The 18,038-nt window shown below is 39.0% G+C and overlaps 1 protein-coding gene across 6 annotated transcripts in view; it reads right to left on the bottom strand.

The window, feature by feature from the left end:
* Positions 1-14,235, bottom strand: part of ST7 (suppression of tumorigenicity 7) — a 111,413-nt gene extending 97,178 nt beyond the window's left edge. For 3 of the 6 annotated variants that reach the window (XM_063309501.1, XM_063309500.1, XM_063309497.1), the window contains exon 1: positions 13,855-14,235. In XM_063309501.1, the coding sequence (XP_063165571.1) occupies positions 13,855-14,176 (322 nt within the window). In that variant the 5' untranslated portion in view covers positions 14,177-14,235. The remainder of the gene's footprint in view (positions 1-13,854) is intronic. The other 3 variants (XM_063309496.1, XM_063309498.1, XM_063309495.1) reach the window with 3 other exon arrangements.
* Between the last annotated feature and the right edge of the window lie 3,803 nt (positions 14,236-18,038).

Raw genomic sequence — 18,038 nt, 5'->3', positions numbered from 1 at the left:
CAATAGGCTCTACTTTACTCTGAGCTCTTGAAATAAAACTAAAAAAAGTACTCCGTATTAGTCATAGAGGTTGGAAAAAATATACATGGATATTAATAGTTTTCCTCTAAACTAAATAGTTCAGAAGTCAGAAATTCCATTCACTCTCTTTAACAACCTCTTCAAACAAGAGGCAAATTATTTTTTAAAAAATTAAAATGTTTTATTTTGATATTTGAAATTAAAATGTCCCAGATCTGGTAAGACCTCATTTGAGATCTAAGGGGTTTTGACTTCCCTATGAAATTCGACACTTTTTAAAAGACTGGAGGTGTCCTAACAGTCAGAAATCACACTGAGATGAGGAGTAGGTCTCTAGTGTTTATTACTGCTACATTAAACAGAATCCTAACAAACTGAAGAAGCGTGGGAAAAACCCAGACAGATAAACTCCAAAAGTTAAGGCGGGTCTGATCTGTGTCTCTCTGAATGGCTGCTTAATTCCTCAGTACTACGCATGCGTTTTCCCCCCTGGATAGGGGCCCCCTCCTGCTCACCATCAGTACTCATGTCAGGAGGTCACTAATCACCACACAGTGGTATCTCTAGACAGCAAGGTTATGTAGTGCTTATGGGCACTACTCTGTTGACCTAGACCCTAGTTCAACAGAAGGCAAATTATTCTCTTTGGATCCTTCAGTTGTCAAGAACTAATGTACAATGCAGACGTGTTAACCTTACCAATATTGGCAAGATGGAGATAACAGAATTAGGGAACAAATACTGGCATCCCTATAATATTTTTCAACAAGGTTGTTGGTGTTTTCCTCATCTTGTTCTTCTCCATCCCAGAGAGATTGGTAAAATCACAGAAAAAACTATATATTGGCCCCACAGCAAGTTACATGAAACTTTTTCACTAATGGAAATAAATGACTTTGGGTGTGTTATATAAGAAAAAACTTTATTATTAATTTCACAGCATTCCAAAGGATAAAGAACAGAGGTAAACCTAATATTTAAAGACCAAACAATGCTGTTTTAGTAATTTCTGCATCTGAATCCAAAACTTACATTCTGTGAGAAAGACATTGATTTTGGAACTAATTCAAAGTTATTACATTTATAGGACGTTTATTTCCTCAGATATCTCTGGGATGCTGCTACCAAATAATGGCCACAATACAGGTCAAAAGGAAAATGGATAGGACTCCAGTCAATGAAAGAGTAATTATATTGTGAAAGTCAAAGAGCAAAACAAGAATGAGGGATCTCTTGGGGGAATCCGAAGGAACTGACTAGTCAGTAACTAATTGGAATTTTTCGGAGCAGGGTTTCTGAACCAGGGTTCCATGGAACCTAGGGTTCCATGAGAGGTCACTAGTGGTTCCCTGGGAGATCACGAGTTATTAAAAAGTTATTTCAAATTCAGGCAACTTCACATTAAAAAAGTAAGTTTTGTGATGGATTGTGTCCCTGAGGAATGGGGTGATGTGATGCAGCTCGGAGTCAAGAGAGCACATTCCAGGCTGATAAACGTTCTCAGCTTGGAGGGGGTGGGGGCGAGGAAGAGAGGAGCAGCCCCACCCTAGATTTCCCAGACTACTTTTCCTTTTAGATCACTTAGGAGATCTTCAGTCTGGCAAGATTCTGCATGTGGCAAGAACAATAAAGAAACTAGAGTCCAAATCCAACTCAGCGTGGTTTCTTCACCAATTCCCCTGACAAGTTTCATTCTTTATTTTTAGTTTAAGAACACGGTTAATGCATATATACAGGCCTACACATGAAACAAATATAATCATTTTGTAACTTCCGGCCTATATTTGAGCCTGAATGTGCAGGGGTTCCCCGAAGCCGGAAAAATATTTCAAGGGTTCCTCCAAGGTCAGAAGGTTGAGAAAGGCTGCTCTGGAGAATTTCATTTATGAGAAGTGGAATATTTTCAGAGTATTATACTGATCAAATAGTCCAAAGTTTAAAAACTGAAGAAAAAAGCATTTCACTTAAAAAGGTATTGTTTTGTTTCATTCTATGCCATGGGAGTTTTATACTTAAGTAATATTTAAACATTATCCAAATATATAAATTACACTTGAAATATAAAGCAGAACAACATCAAATGCTATTTCAATCTGATTTTATTTCAGGAAGTCTTGTATGGAATACCGCTTTTGGCAATTCTAAATAGCTTTATTTTTTCCTGGCCAACAAGTTCCACTAAGAGCTATATTTAAATGTACTTAATCATTGAAGAAGTTATTTGTATGCAGACTAAGTTATAATACATCCTTGTCTTCTTTTAGAAACTAACCACTTTTGAGTCAAACTTTGAATTATAGGACTTGGGCTCAAGTGTAACAAATTGGTGTTTTGTTGTTGTTGTTGTTGTTATAAAAAGCACTGCGTTATCATTCTTTGTCAGATGACTACCCAACCTCTTTTTCAAGACCTCCAGCAAAGGAAAACTCACAATTTTGTGTGATAGTCTGTTCCACTAGCTGGCAGCTTGTATAATCAGGAAGTTCTTTCCAACATCTAGCCAGAAGCTACTTCCCTGTTCACCATTGCTTCTGACCTCTAGGCCAATGTAAAATAAGCGCACTGTGGGACAAAATTAAATGGCACAGCAACATCGGTAAGTGTGTGTGGCTCAGGTTATTAGGATGAAAGCTTGTGATGCTACGCTTCTGTCATTTTCCCCCACATTTTTATTTAAAACAGTATATTTTCAAAAAAGTTAGTAATAATTTTAAAAATTTGTATGCCATCCAACTTTCAACGATTTGGGGTGGCTCACAACAATCAAAGAAATTACAGTAAAATAAAACATAAAAATAAAGATAAAAGATGGCAGGAGGACAGATAGTTACTGCGGTTTTACAATTGAAGCTCAATATAACATTAGTAAGAGATACCAAGCAAAGGAGGTTAAGTTTTTTTCATAATGTTAAAAAGTGAAAAAATAAATAGGAATTTTTGAGCCGAGTAATTTTTGAGTCTCTACTATATTATCAATGTTAAAAATAAAAGAAAAAGCAAAAAAAGAAAGAAAAGAAAAACACATCTAAAAACAAAATATTTAATTTTTTATTTCCCACTTCTTTGTTCTCCAACTGATTTGCAGAGTCTATTGCTGTAAACTTGAGAAACCATGCTCTAAATGTATTATCCTTGCCACATAATGTATAGTATATATGAAAGCCATTCTTGCTTTCAAGTTTAACTTCTGTTTTGTTTGCATACTGTTAAGTTTCATCACTGCTGCATATTCTCCAAGTTCCCAATCAAATATTGTCAGTACGATGTCCTTTTTCCAGTGCTGTGCAAAATTTGTCCTTGCAGTCTTAAGCATGTATCTTAGTAAGTTTGGGTATTTTTTTACTGATATGTTCTGGAATTATACCTAGTAGCTGCTGTTGTCATTATAACAAAAGCAGAAGTCTGCAGATGCCCAAGATCCAGCATGATAGTAGGAACTGACTCTTTTCAGTTCCTGCTATCCTGGATATCATGAATTCAAGGATAACAAAGCAATTTTTATTTATTATTTTTCTGTCCCGCCTTTGTTATTTTCATAAATAACTCAAGGCGGTGAACATACCTAATACTCCTTCCTCCTATTTTCCCCACAACAATCCTGTGAGGTGAGTTGGGCCGAGACAGTGTGACTGGTCCAAGGTTCTAGTACCTTCTCCAACCAAATCCTTTCCTTAGCCTTTTTCCAAAACATTAGCTATTGCTATGTCTAGTAGCATTTGCCCTAAAAATATATAAGCATATTGTTATATATGGTGAGGTGAAATGTCCCCTGTGCAAGCACTGAATCAGGGGATGCCACTTTCGCAATGTTTTCTTGGCAGACTATAGCGGGGTGGTTTGCCATTGCCTTCCCAAGTCATCACCTTCCCCAGCAAGCTGCGTACTCATTTTACCAACCTTGGAAGGATGGAAGGCTGAGTCGACCTGAGCCGGCTACCCGAGAATCCAGCTTCCGCTGGGATCAAACTCGGGTTAATTTCATAAACATTTGGGTATTGGAAGAAACTTATAAAAATAATTTTGAAAGTGACCCAGGCACTATTTCCAATAGATGGTTATTTTCCTGTCTTGATGTCACAAACAGGAGAAATGGTAGAGAGACATCCACCTGCTTTTGAGTGGAAGAAGGCTGTTTATTTACCAATGAGTCTTTCACCAGCTTATAAATTTTGGATTCATATTAAAATAAGCACTTAAAAAAGAAGGATCTGGAAAGAATTCCCCACTTAAGAAAGCAGCAAAGATTACTTCTACAGCTTGCTGAATTCTTTGGCCTATCATCCAAGCATTTCTTCCAGTTGACTGTTAGAGGCTAGGTGAGACATTCCCAAACGTTCTCAGTTCAGGCGCCTTGAGTGTCTTGGCAATTTTTTCACAGTGCCCCTAGTCCAAAACTGTGAACCACCTCAAGCTAGTAGTTTGTAATCTCACGGGGCCCCTGTGAGCTTGTTGTGATGCCCTGGGGCACACCACCACAGAGTTTGGGAATCAAGGAGCTATACAAATCCCTCCAGGTCTGACACAGGGAAGTCACAAGCCTTCTTTTTTCAAAAACACATGTAGGCGTTTCTTTGCAATGTGCATATCCTACGCTTAAGCCAGTTTCAGAACTTGCAGCTGAACTGTTCATCTTCCTCATAAAATGTTCCACCACTAATTCATGGGACAGGCTGCTATAAAATAATTGCATCACTGGCATAGATGGAGAACTAGCTAATTAGAAAAAATTAGCTGACGGCTAAAAGGAACTTTAGATTTCAGTTTTTCTCCAAACAGTTGTGGGGGTGCTAAAAGCATTAAGAGCACTAGTGCCTCTCCTGTAGTACGTGAAAGCCCTTGGCTCACTGATGTTGAAAAAACCATGGTAGACATCATCTAGTAAAGGTAAAGGTTTCCCTTGACGTAAAGTCCAGTCGAATCCGACTCTAGGGGGCGGTGCTCATCTCCGTTTCTAAGCCTTGGAGCCGGCGTTGTCATAGACACTTCCGGGTCATGTGGCCAGCATGACTCCCGGAACGCCGTTACCTTCCCGCCGAAGCGGTACCTATTGATCTACTCACATTTGCATGTTTTCGAACTGCTAGGTGAGCAGGAGCTGGGACTAGCAATGGGAGCTCACCCCGCCGCGCGGTTTCGAACCGCCGACCTTCCGATCGACAGCTCAGCGGTTTAACCCGCAGCGCCACCGCGTCCCTTTTAGACATCATCTAGTTCAGCTCTTATTAAAGAATCAACAACAGAAGAGAAACTCAATAAAATTTACTCTAAATTTATCATTATGAAGTAGGGTAGTGAGATTTTAAATGTATTTATCCTCCAAAGATACCTTCTCAAAAGAAGTGCAGATTACCACCTCGCACCAAAGAGACCCAGTTACACCATAGAGTTTCCTTTAATAAGAGACATCATCGTTCAGCTCTTATTAAAGGAAACTCTATGGTGTAACTGGGTCTCTTTGGTGCGAGGTGGTAATCTGCACTTCTTTTGAGAAGGTATCTTTGGAGGATAAATACATTTAAAATCTCACTACCCTACTTCATAATGATAAATTTAGAGTAAATTTTATTGAGTTTCTCTTCTGTTGTTGATTCTTTTCCTTTTCCTTGTGTAGCATTTTAGCTAGGGATGGGGAGAAGTTATTATGAGGGCTGAGCAGTGCTTTAGCTCTGAAGGAAAAGGTGCTTCAGCACTCCCATGCACACTTGTTTGCATCTCCTTAAATCCACGTGTCTTTTCCTCCACTGCAGCTGTGGAGGGCTATCATATGATCCAAGAAAAAGATGTAGCTGCTTTAAGGAGTTGTAGACAGGAGATCTTAATGTCCCTGATAACCACGATGGTGTTGAGCCAGACATCCTAGAGAGTGAAGTCAAGTGGGCCTTAGGAAGCGTTACTAACAACAAAGCTAGCGAAGATGACAGTATTCCAGCTAAGCTATTTAAAATCCTAAAAGATGATACTGTTAAAGTGCTGCACTCAATATGCCAACAAATTTGGAAAACTCAACAGTGGCCACAGGATTGGGAAAGGTCAGTTTACATTCCAATTCCAAAGAAGGGCTGTGCCAAAGAATATTCAAACTACCATACAATTGCGCTCATTTTACATGCTAGCAAGATTATGCTCAAAATCCTACAAGCTAGGGTTCAGCAGTATGTGAACTGAGAAATACCAGAAGTACAAGCTGGGTTTCAAAGAGGCAGAGGTACTAGAGATCAAATTGCCAACATTCACTGGATCATGGCGAAAGCAAGAGAGTTCCAGAAAAACACTACTCCTGCTTCATTAACTACGCTAAAGCCTTTGATTGTGTGGATTACAACAAACTGTGGCAAATTCTTGAAGAGATGGGAGTACCAGACCACCTTACCTGCTGTATATTGTCACCCTGCTTATTTAACTTATATGCAAAGTACTTCATGAGAAATGCCGGGCTGGATGAATCACAAGCCGGAATTAAGATTGCCGGGAGAAACATCAACAACCTGAGATATGCAGATGACACCACCCTAATGGCAGAAAAGTGAAGAGGAACTAAAGAGCCTCTTGATGAGGGTGAAAGAGGAGAGTGCAAAAGCTGGCTTGAAGCTCCACATTAAAAAAACTAAGATCATGGCATCTGGTCCCATCACTTCCTGGCAAATAGAAGGGGAAGAAATGGAAGCAGTGACAGATTTTATTTTCTTGTGTTCCAAGATCACCGCAGATGGTGACTGTAGCCATGGAATTAAAAGGTGCCTGCTCCTTGGGAGGAAAGCTATGGCAAACCTAGACAGCATATTAAAAAGCAGAGACATCACCTTGTCGACAAAGGTCTGTATAATCAAAGCTATGGTTTTCCCAGTAGTGATGTATGGCTGTGAGAGCTGGACCATAAGGAAGGCTGATTGGCGAAGAATTGATGCTTTTGAACTGTGATGTTGGAGAAGACTCTTGAGTGTCCCTTGGACTGCAAGGAGGTCAAATCAGTCTATCCTAAAATCAACCCTGACTGTTCATTGAAAGGACAGATACTGAAGCTGAAGCTCAAATATTTTGGCCACCTAATGCGAAGAGAGGACTCACTGGAAAAGACCCTGATGCTGGGAAAGACTGAAGGCAAAAGGAGAAGGGGATGGCAGAGGATGAGATGGTTAGATAGGATCACAGATGCAATGAACATGAATTTGAGTAAATTCTGGGAGGGAGTACAGGAAGGCCTGGCGTGCTATGGTCCATGGGGTCACGAAGAGTCGGTCACCAAGAAGAAGACAGGAGCTAAATGAGTGCCACTGTCTCCTCCAAAACACCTTTACTGCCTTCAGAACTGAAGCTTTGCAAAGCCCTCATAATCTGTTCTGTCTTTCAGACTACCAATTATTTAACAGTAAGAATGTATGAACAGATAGCATAGGCTATAAGCTGTATCACTTTAATGAGGTACAACAACAAAACTCCATGCCTATTTACAGAATAACTCTTCAAGAATACACAAACTCTTTAGTTGGTCACAAGTGCTACAAGTCTCTGTCTTCCTCCCCTTTTTGTTATGTATCTACTGGTAATAACCTTTTCCTTTGTCTCTTTTTAATCATTCCAATTATCTTCTACTCTCTTAATTCCCTCTCTCCACAAGGGAGTAGTTCGCTGGCCCCCTATTTTACAAGGAAACAGCTAGCTAACTCTTGTGGTTTATCGGAGTAATAAACTACTGTTTCATCACCACACTCTCCAGAGTTCATGTTTTCTTTCTTTCTTCCTGAAAGAGGCAAAAAGCTTGTACTACTCAAAACAAGAGAATATGGGAATATTTAACTAGAGCCTTTAATGCAGTTTTTGTGCATTTTTTCCACTCAAATCTTTTCATTTCCATACTTTGCAAAAATTTGTTTATATAATAAACTAAACTGAATTGTAATCTTTTTCACTGCCTCCAAATAACAAAAATAACAAAATCATCTTATTACATAATTTATATTTTATTTGAATAAATATTTATTAATTATTAATGAATAATAAAATTTGCTACACTGATACAGAGGATTAGAAACTGAATTCTTGATATACACAAATATACTGCACACAAACCCTTAAATGGTATTATCAAGATATACTTCTGTATTTTGGAAGCTATGCCTAATACAGTTAATATCCACCAAAACAAATAAACAAACCAACTGTCTTCCCCACAAGACAGATGCAGTACTATAAGGAAACTGGTAAGATCAACCAATAAAATAATCAAAACCTATCTTAAAGTCAAATAGCATAATCCATTATTTCAGAAAACTAAAAAAAGGCAATAGGGATGTATGATTGCTTGAACTCTGTCAGAAATATTCATGCACAATTTTAAAATGTAGTGCTAATTCTCCAAATGTATATATTCATCTCATGAAAATTATTTGATACATGCAGTACAAAGATAGTTCAAAAACAAATTATAGCAGGTCCCTAGTTTAAGAATGAGTTCCATTTCTAAGTCTGTCCTTATGTTGAATTTGTATGTAAGTCAGAACAGTTATTTAGCATTAGTCAAATGTTTCTTAGTATATAGTATTTTATCTTTCTAAGCATATAAAATACTTAAGAAACACTTCCAAATAAACTAAAACATCTTAAGAATAATACACAAAGCAGTATTGTGTATTTAACCCGAAACATTGTACTTAACTCAAGTTTTTAATATAATAGTCTTTATGGCAGTCTGATCTTAACTAGGAGTCATCCATAAACCGGGACGTTCTTAAACCAGGGACCTGCTGTATACATAAAACTGGCTATATCACAAAGACTTACATTCACATAACAAAGTGGGCAAAGCACATTATTATTCACAGCCATTTTTGCTTTTGGGGGCAAACATTCATTCCTTCAGCAAACCACATACTACCTTCTACTTTTCTGCCAGCATTTGTACTTCTTAAAACTTCTCTGTCCATTTCACTATTTTTGGTAAAAATTCTATGAAATTAGTCATCTCAGAATATTCACCTACTTGCTCTAAGTTTTAAGCATTTATGAGTTATTTCATACAACTACTCGAATACAAACTGTATAACTCAATAATATTTTAAAGACAAGTCCTATTCTTTGTTACCTCCTGTTGTATGTTGATATCATGCAAACTCAAAGACCTACAAACAGCTTGACAAACACATGAAGACAATTATTTTCATACCATTCCAATATTGGTGTATTGTGACTGTGTGTCAGACATACAACATAACTAACATTATCTACCTTTTTAAATGGATAAAGAATCTTAGTGTCCTGGTAACTTGGATTCCTATACATTTATATTTGTCATGAGTATGGATGGTGAGCAGGACGGGGCCCCTATCCAAGGGGGAAAACGCATGCGTAGTTTAGAAGCTTTGAACTGTCCTTCAAAGAAACTCAGAACAGACCCACCTTGAGTTTTGGGGTTTATCTGTCTGGGTTCCCCACGCTCCTTCAGTTCGGTAGGATTTTTGTCTACTAGAGCGGTTAATAAACACTAGAGACTAATGCCTTGTCTCAGCGTGCTTAAGTTAGGACAATATTTTTTTTGTTTAAGTTAGGACAATATTAATATGTAAGAATTTTACATTTTGAAGGGTTTTTAATTATTGAGACCACAGCCACATTAAGGCAAAGTAAGGTACTCATCTCAGTAGCAGATGCTGGGGAAAGTAGTCAGGTGTTTGAGAATAGAACAGCAGGTGCTTCATAGGCTACGCTGCATCCGTGAAGAACTGTACCTTGCTATCTTAGATACAGAAGACGACACTGTTTCAGTCCCAGAAAAGTCAGCTATCTTTTGAATTGGCTTCTGTAGGTAGAATGGAAGTGGGGCAAAATTTTATCCTTAGGTACCAAAATATCTTTGCATGTCTCGTCTAGGAATTTGTAGTTTCCAACCATCAGTTTAACTTACATGTTTAGCAGTTCTTCATCTAAATCTTTATGCTGCAAGATTAAGTAGATATGATTTCTGGTTTGCAGCACAGAATGACAAAATTTATTTTATTTTTTATTCAATTTTCTATCCCTTTATAATTTTTTTATAAATAACTCAAGGCGGCGAACATACCTAATACTCCTTCCTCCTCCTGTTTTCCCCCACAACAACCACCCTGTGAGGTGAGTTGGGCTGAGAGCGAGTGACTGGCCCAAGGTCACCCAGCCAGCTTTCATGCCTAAGGCAGGACTAGAACTCAGAGTCTCCTGGTTTCTAGCCCGAAAATATTTTAAAAACAGTATTTTGAGGCTTACAGTTCCAATGCACATTGCCTGGAACAGGCAGAAAATATTTTTATCACTGTACGTCTTTTACCACAGTACCATACCACAGTATGTAGCATGCATACCTTCACAGTTAATACCTCATCAATATGCTCCTACTAAACACTGTCAGAATGTTAAAACATTAAAAAAGAAAAAAGAAAGTGAAGTTCTTTTTTTAATTAACCTTTATTAAGATTTCAAGATTTCAAGATAAAGCTATCAAGAAATGAAAAAAGTAAAGAGAAAATAGGAAAAAAGGGGAAAAGAGCAGAAAAAGAATGACTCCCGACTTTCCTTGCTACAGATGTAAGTGTACCTTCGCATTAAACTCTTACTCTAAGTTTACAACATAGCTTTAATTAATTCTATTGTCTATTATTATTTCTAATGATCAAATCCAGATATCATGATTTCATTTTTTTCTGTTTCACGCAAGAAGTCAAAAAGGGTTTCCAGGTAGTATTGAAATTCATGTCTTCTCTCTTATCAAAGCTTTGTTTTTATATATGGCAGGTTTTCTCAACTTTTTGACCTTGGAGGAACCCTTGAAATATTTTTAAGGCCTCGGGGAACCCCTGCATATTCAGGCTCAAATACAGGCCACAAGTTATAAAATTATTGTATTTGTTTCATGTGTAGGCCTGTATATATGCATTAACAGTGTTCTTAAACTAAAAATAATGAAACTTACCAAATTCGAAATAATTTTTTAAACAAATCATGATCTCCCAGGGAACCCCCAGTGACCTCTCATGGAACTCTAGGGTTTCACGGAACCCTGGTTGAGAAACCCTGATATATGGTAACAGCAGCAAGGCTTTTATATGCCCAAAGGCAGAAAGATTTAACATTACCTACAATGGGAGAATGCATGGTGAAGTTGATAGAGTTGGCTGAGATGGCAAAACAGACAGAAACTGAAGTTCTTCAGTTAGGTAACATTACCAATGGAGCCCCCTATATATCTGTTATATATCTGTTTTAGACTAGATAAATGAATCAGGTTTGTAACTGATAGATGAAAGATGTTGCTTATTAGGTTTTTATTGTAAGAAAAATCTTTGTTAGTATTGGGGGAGGACAATGAGCTGGTAAGAAAGGCAGTCTATAAATGTAATAAATAAATCTATATGATTATCTTTACAGGGACTCAGAGATGTCAATGGATTTTTAAAAAGATACTTGGGGCCTAGAAAGCTGCCATCCACATGCCTACAGAGTTTTAGAATATGACATAAAATATTTCTGAATTAAGAAATTTAGGTATTAAAAGGTTGGCTTTTTATACTTATATGGAAGTTTAAAATGTGTTTTCAAGACTTTCAAGGGAGATAAGATTCTATTCTTGATTAGTAGTTAACCACAGTTTGTCCGTAACTAGAGTTTAACATCGCACCTATTGTTCCCTCATTTGCTCTTGCAAATCACTCCTGCCCCTGCATTACTTTTAACTTGGAAAAGGATCTTTGCAGCTGTCTTGTATACACTACAGTTTTAAAAGTAATGTATCAATGGAAATATAGTTTTGTGAAAAACATGTAATAGAGTCCTATGAAACACATGTAATAGAGGTAAAAGAAAGTTTCTGTGGCCAGCTGAAGAAAGGCAACATTTACCATCAATTTAGGAAACACTTGTTGAAATGGTGAAAGTAATTATAATACCTAGAATGGTTAAGCAAATAGAAGAACAAGCTTTGCTAAGATAAAATTAGCATGGCTTCTACAAAAAGTATTTCTGCCTCAAACTTTTTAAAATTCTCAGCAAACATGTAGGAGCTCTGTGAATTGCAAGTGGGAGCAATCCAATAAATACATAAAATACTTGAAATTTAATAAAGCGTTTGACTAAATCCTTTAATAAAGTCTCTTTATTCAGTGTAAGGGTCATACAATAAAACGTAATATAAATGGGTTATTTTTTAAAAAAACAGAAGAAATCACCAGTGTTTCCCAATGGAGAGAGCTTCAGTAGTGAATCTGTGTAAAACTGGTGCAATTTACATGTAGAACTTGGGGAGAACAGTGACCTAGGCAAATCAACAGTGACATACTGAATTTCCAAACAAACTATTTAAAAGCCCTGAAAAAAACCTTACTCACTGAGTAAATGAATACCTTTAATCTAAGTGCAAATTAATATACATTAAGGCAAATAAAAATTCAGCCGCAGCTACTGGATTCATGTAATATAAAGCCTCTATTTATAAACTCAGGTTTCTTAAGCCAGAATTGGCCATATTCACACAATATGCAGAGGCAAAACTAAACCTACCATATTATGGCTTAGTATGCTTTTGATCCTATCATTCAGAGGGACCAAACGAGTTATTACCCAAAGAAAATATTGCATGTTTGGATGCAAAGTGCATCTTTATATTTTAAAGGTTCAAAACAAATCCTGTGTTTGCACAAATCTTTCTCATGGATACTCAGGGTCGATCAAGTATCTCCTTCAGGTTCCACCTGAAATGACAGATTATCTCACAAACAAAACTTGCCAAAGATCCCTGACCAAGTAGATCAGCAGATGGGCAGTAAACCCAGTGAACAGATAACACAATGCCACTATCATACTTGCATAACATGCTGGTGCCACTGCTGCTGGAGATCAAATGGAGCAATGTAGAAGTCCTGTCAAAAACGTGGAAAGCAACTTGTGGCATGTCATAAGCTCCTGCTGCTGTTGACACACAGTGTACTGTCCCAACCAATTACTATATTGATTACTTCTTTATGCAGACATGTGGTGGGGTCACACAGTCTTTCCCTGCAGCCTGCAAAATGCTTTAGTTTGCCCTGTGGATTCACTACCTTCATGGAGCACACGTGTCAACTCTGATTATTATGATCGCTAAACGGTTAGAACCTCCACGGTTGGTTGTTCACCACACATATGGCCAGAATTGCAGCTCCTCCCGTCCCACTGAACATGTTGACCGAAAACTGTAAAAGTTGCAGTCCAATACATCCATAGACACAAGATCTGGAAAGTGTTTTATCTTGGTTTTTAAAGAGCACTGTTGTTGCCACATCCGGGTGCAGGGACACTCCTCCAATATTTTTCCATAACAGTTTTAATTTGGGGCAGAACAAGTCAGCGGCATGCAACCAGCCTGCCCAAACGCTTCCACCACCCCTTTTCTCCCTCCCGACTGCAGCAGCTCCCACCCTCTTCAGACTCGGGCTGCCCGGGGCGGCGGCGGCGGGGGATGGCTACATGCTTTTAAGCCCTGAAACCTTACCACGAGGAACTGGGGAGCAGAAAGAATTGGGCATAAAGCCACGATACCCCACTCAAAAATGTCTTCTACGGAGGCTCAAGGGGCTGAAATGGAGATGGTGGGAAGAAACGGACGAAACCCCGAACAGAGAGCCAGCCGAGTCGTCTCCAACCTTACTAAGCGGTACGACAATTACTCTTCCTAAGAGCGACTTGGAGCGTGGAGCTGAGCGGGCGCTAAGGAAAGTTTCTCGCTCGCCGACTTCTCCCTCCCGAAAACCCATCATCCGCCACCCTGGAGCAGCACAGCCGATGGCCCTCGGCGTCAGGCTGGGCGAGGAGGGAAAAAGGCGCGCTGGTTACCTGTGGTTAGGTTGTCGTTGATTTTTAATGGCACTCTCAAGATGTAGACGAGGAAAAGCATGGCGAAGAACCAGAGAGTCCACAAGTATGTCCACGACCAAACGATGCAAGACTTGAGTTGCTCCAGAAAGCCGCCCCCGGTTTCGGCCATGTTTTGGAAAGAGAGCGAGCTTGGGGCGGCGGGAGAGGGGCAGAGCGAAGCCACGAGCTCTCCAGCCTCGCTCTCTGCTGCCGCGACCTCGCACCGTGTACTTCTGGGATGATTCATGCCTCCCAAAGTAACGTGTCCCCTTCTACCTCCGCCCCCTTTCAGGGTTTCCATGCAGGCATCTATTTAGGACTCGGCTTGAGCGGTAAACAAACCCAGCCGTAAGAAGAGCCTCTTGCCGCCCCCTCCCCCAACAACCCGCTTCTGCGTCTTGGTTTGCACGGCCACGCCACTACTACCCCCAGGACAATTTGCGCTAATGCTACCGCGAAAGTCACCGTGGCTCCGAAATGAAAACTGCCCCAGCAGCGCCTAAACTTACAAACCGACTGCAGAAAGAGGGAGGAAGCCAACGTGAGGGAAGCAGTTCGCCAGAAATGACGTTCACGCTCACTTCATTTTAGGTCTTACTTCTTTCCTTTCAACTTTCCATGGCAGCCCCGTCTCTCTCCCACCCTCCCCATTTCATAAGTAAAGCGTTAATTTTAAGTATGTGTGTAGAATCTGGCATATTCTCCACCAACCCGTGTTAACTCCGTTTTGATTTGTTTGGGAAATGTTTTTTTAAGGAGAGATGATCCTAATTCCCCACCCAAGTGGCGACAGCAGTGGTTCTCAAACATTTTGGTCTCGGAACCTTTACATTCTTAAAAATTATTGAGGACCTTAAACAGCTTTGGTTTTTGTGGGTATCTATCAATTTTACTATATTAAAAATTAAAACAGAATTTTACAGGGACTCCCAGGGGTCCCCAGATCACATTTTAAGAACTGCTGGTCTATAGTGTATGTTGCTATATATATCTGACATATTCTGCTATAAAACACGTCCATTGGATTCCTTACATTGTTTTAAATTACCTATTTCTCTCTCACCCTTCAAGGAAGTCATATAGCACAAATTATGCAGCTGTTTCATATTACTGTATTGCAAGCCCCCGACAAGGTGGGTTGGGTGGAAAAATAAGGAGACAATGAAAGTCGCGTAGTAAGCTTAAAAGTGGAATGAGAATCTCAGCCGAGGTCTGAGGTTTCCCAACTACATCACACTTGCTCCTTTATGATCAGGTTACCATCCATCTCCCTCCAGGAAGAGCTTTTAAGTAGTATGCAGTAGGATATGCAGAGACCATGGGCCTAATTTGTATATATTCATTTAAAGTATATTTATCATATCCCAAATGGTTTACACATATACAAAAAAGCAAATTCTTATCTATAGATTTACAATGTGGAAGTCACACAATAAAAGAAATAGAGAGGATATGGTGGGGGAGTTATTTCTTAAAGTCAGGAGTCTGGTTGCATCTTTTTCAAATTTTTATTAAAAGGTTCCTAGGCTTTTTTTTTTTTTTGGCACCATAGACTAGAATGGCTCTTAACATGATAGTTATTGTACTATTCCTTAAAATGAAATAGTACATACTCTTACTGTTCCCAATGGGAAACACGTTCCTGGGAAAGGAAGATCCCAATGGAGTTTATCTTTTCAGCAAATTGGGGGGATGCTTCCTGTCACTACCTGCAACTCTGTATGGCTTTTGCCCTATAGAAGGTGAGGGAGGAACCATCTTTCAGCAAAGTTAAGGAGTTCACCTTGTTTCCAGAAACCTAGGAGTTGGATGGAGCCATTTAAACCACTAAGTCCAATGTTCAGTGCAGGATCCAATTTAAAGTTTATAGTTCTGATTTTTTTTTTTGTGAAACATCCAGTTATCGGGAATTGGGTGCCATACAAACTGAAGCAAGCAAGCAAGCATACCTGATAGATGGCTGTGTCTTCCTTTGCTTGAACACACCTACCAAAAAGGATCCCACCAACTCTCTCAGTAATTGATTCCACTGTTTAACTATTACCATTAGAAACCTTTTCCAAATTTTCAGTCAAAATCTGCCTTAAAACCAGTATTCCGTTTCACATTCTGATGTGACATGGAATAGCTCTTGCCTTCTTCTATGTGACATCCTGTACAATAGTCGATGAAGATTCTCAGTCATCCAGGTGGAATTGTCTATAGGTTGAGTCATGGCAACTGGATTTCCTTCTTTTTGATAGAAACGTTTCGCTGCTTGTCCAAGCAGCTTCTGCAGTCTCAGCAATGGTTGGTGGGGGGACCCCATATATATCTTCCAGGGTGGCTGCATTGTCCCTACACCTGAATGGCTGTTAATTGTGCCATGGAGGTGTGGATTGTCTTTGGAATGTCTTACTCCTAGATCCTTTGTTCATCCCCATATCCTGTCCAATGTATAATTGCTGCCATATCCTTCTCAGTCATCTTTCTCAAATCTAAATGGATAGTTTCCTTAATTTCTCAAGATTAATTTTCCAGAATCCTGATCATCCTTGCTCTTCTTTCCACTTGCATCCTTAAAATGTGGTGCTAAGAACTGGATGCAGTAGTTGAGGTGGGATGTGATGATTATAGTGGAACTGCTGCTTTCTGTAAGTTGGAAATTATTTCTGCTGCTGCAAACTAAAATTACACCTGCCCTTTTGGCAGCCCCATCACTGCTGAGTCATTCAGCTTGAGATCAGATACAAGTTCAAAATCCTTTTCACGTTATTACAAAGCCAATTTTTTTTTGTCACTGCATGATGATGATATAGCTTATGCACTATGAGAATGCACAGGAGAGACCATGTAGTACTTGCAAATGCCCCTATTTTTGCATTTTAATTTAAATCAGACACTGATTTTATTTTTAAAACTTTAATTACCCCTTAGATTAAGAAAGAAGAATTTTGAAACCTGCACACATGTAATTTGCTTTTTGGCACATACCAGACAGATGAGATAGAGCAAGTGCGCACATATGGAAGAGGTGTGTTTCTGTAATATTCTGAAAATCATGTGTATATTACACAAGTTGGTACTTCCCATCAAGTTTATACATAGTACAGATGGCTCTCATCTAATAATAGTAAAGCATTCTGAGATTCCAATAGGTGCAGTAGAATAATTCTAAGGGATTTAGTTTCAAGCAGAAGGATAGTTATCTTCTTCATTCAGGGTACTATGACTTTAAAGAAAGAGGGAGGGAAGATAGCAACTTGTCTGATCCCTCAATTCCAATACATCTTTCTCCTGTTTCTGCTGGTTTTAGTACTTCCTCTGGCAAAAACAGCCTTTTCCTGCAACTTCAAAGAAGGGGTTGTCAATATGGCATTTTGGGGCTCTGGGATCTTGATTCCATCTGCAGAACCACCAAATTATTTCTTTTTAAATCTATGCATAAAAGTCTTGTAAAATTGCTTAATCTCAGAGTCCAGTGCCTTTGCTATTCTTGTCTGAAATAAGAGATTTTAAATGACAATATCAGAATCTCACATGTCAGGCAGGAATAGTAGTATCTTGTGGCATTTCAGAATTCTCATGAGAAATTATGAGATCTCTAGAAGTGATATTCCCAAAAACTCTTGAGATGTCAGCCATTTTTCCCCTTTATAGCAAACATCTGGAGGAAAAGAAAAGAAAAAACATCAACCCCCCCAACTCCTGTTTTAGTATGCAAGTTATAGCAGAAATTGAATAGATGCTGCCAATGCGATGAAATCAAATATAAACTAGTAACATAACAACTCACTCTGCATAACAAACACTCTCTTCCAACAACCTAAGAGACGGCTTTATACATGGACTTCACCAGGTGGACAACACCGAAATCAGATTGACTACATCCTTTGCAGCCAAAGGTGGCGGACATCTAAACAGTCGGTAAAAACAAGACCTGGAGCTGACTGTAGTTCCGATCACGAACTTCTTGCACAATTTAGGATCAGACTAAAAAGATTAGGGAAGACTCACAGATCAGCTAGATATGAGCTCACTAATATTGCTAAGGAATATGCAGTGGAGGTGAAGAATAGATTTAAGGGTCTGGACTCAGTAGATAGGGTCCCGGAAGAACTCTGGACAGAAGTTCGCAGCATTGTTCAGGAAGCGGCAACAAAATACATCCCAAAGAAAGAGAA

This window comes from Candoia aspera, chromosome 7, assembly GCF_035149785.1.
Source record: "Candoia aspera isolate rCanAsp1 chromosome 7, rCanAsp1.hap2, whole genome shotgun sequence".
NCBI lineage: Eukaryota > Metazoa > Chordata > Lepidosauria > Squamata > Boidae > Candoia > Candoia aspera.
Note: the sequence above shows the minus strand (reverse complement) of the source record. Positions and strands in the feature narration are given on the sequence as shown.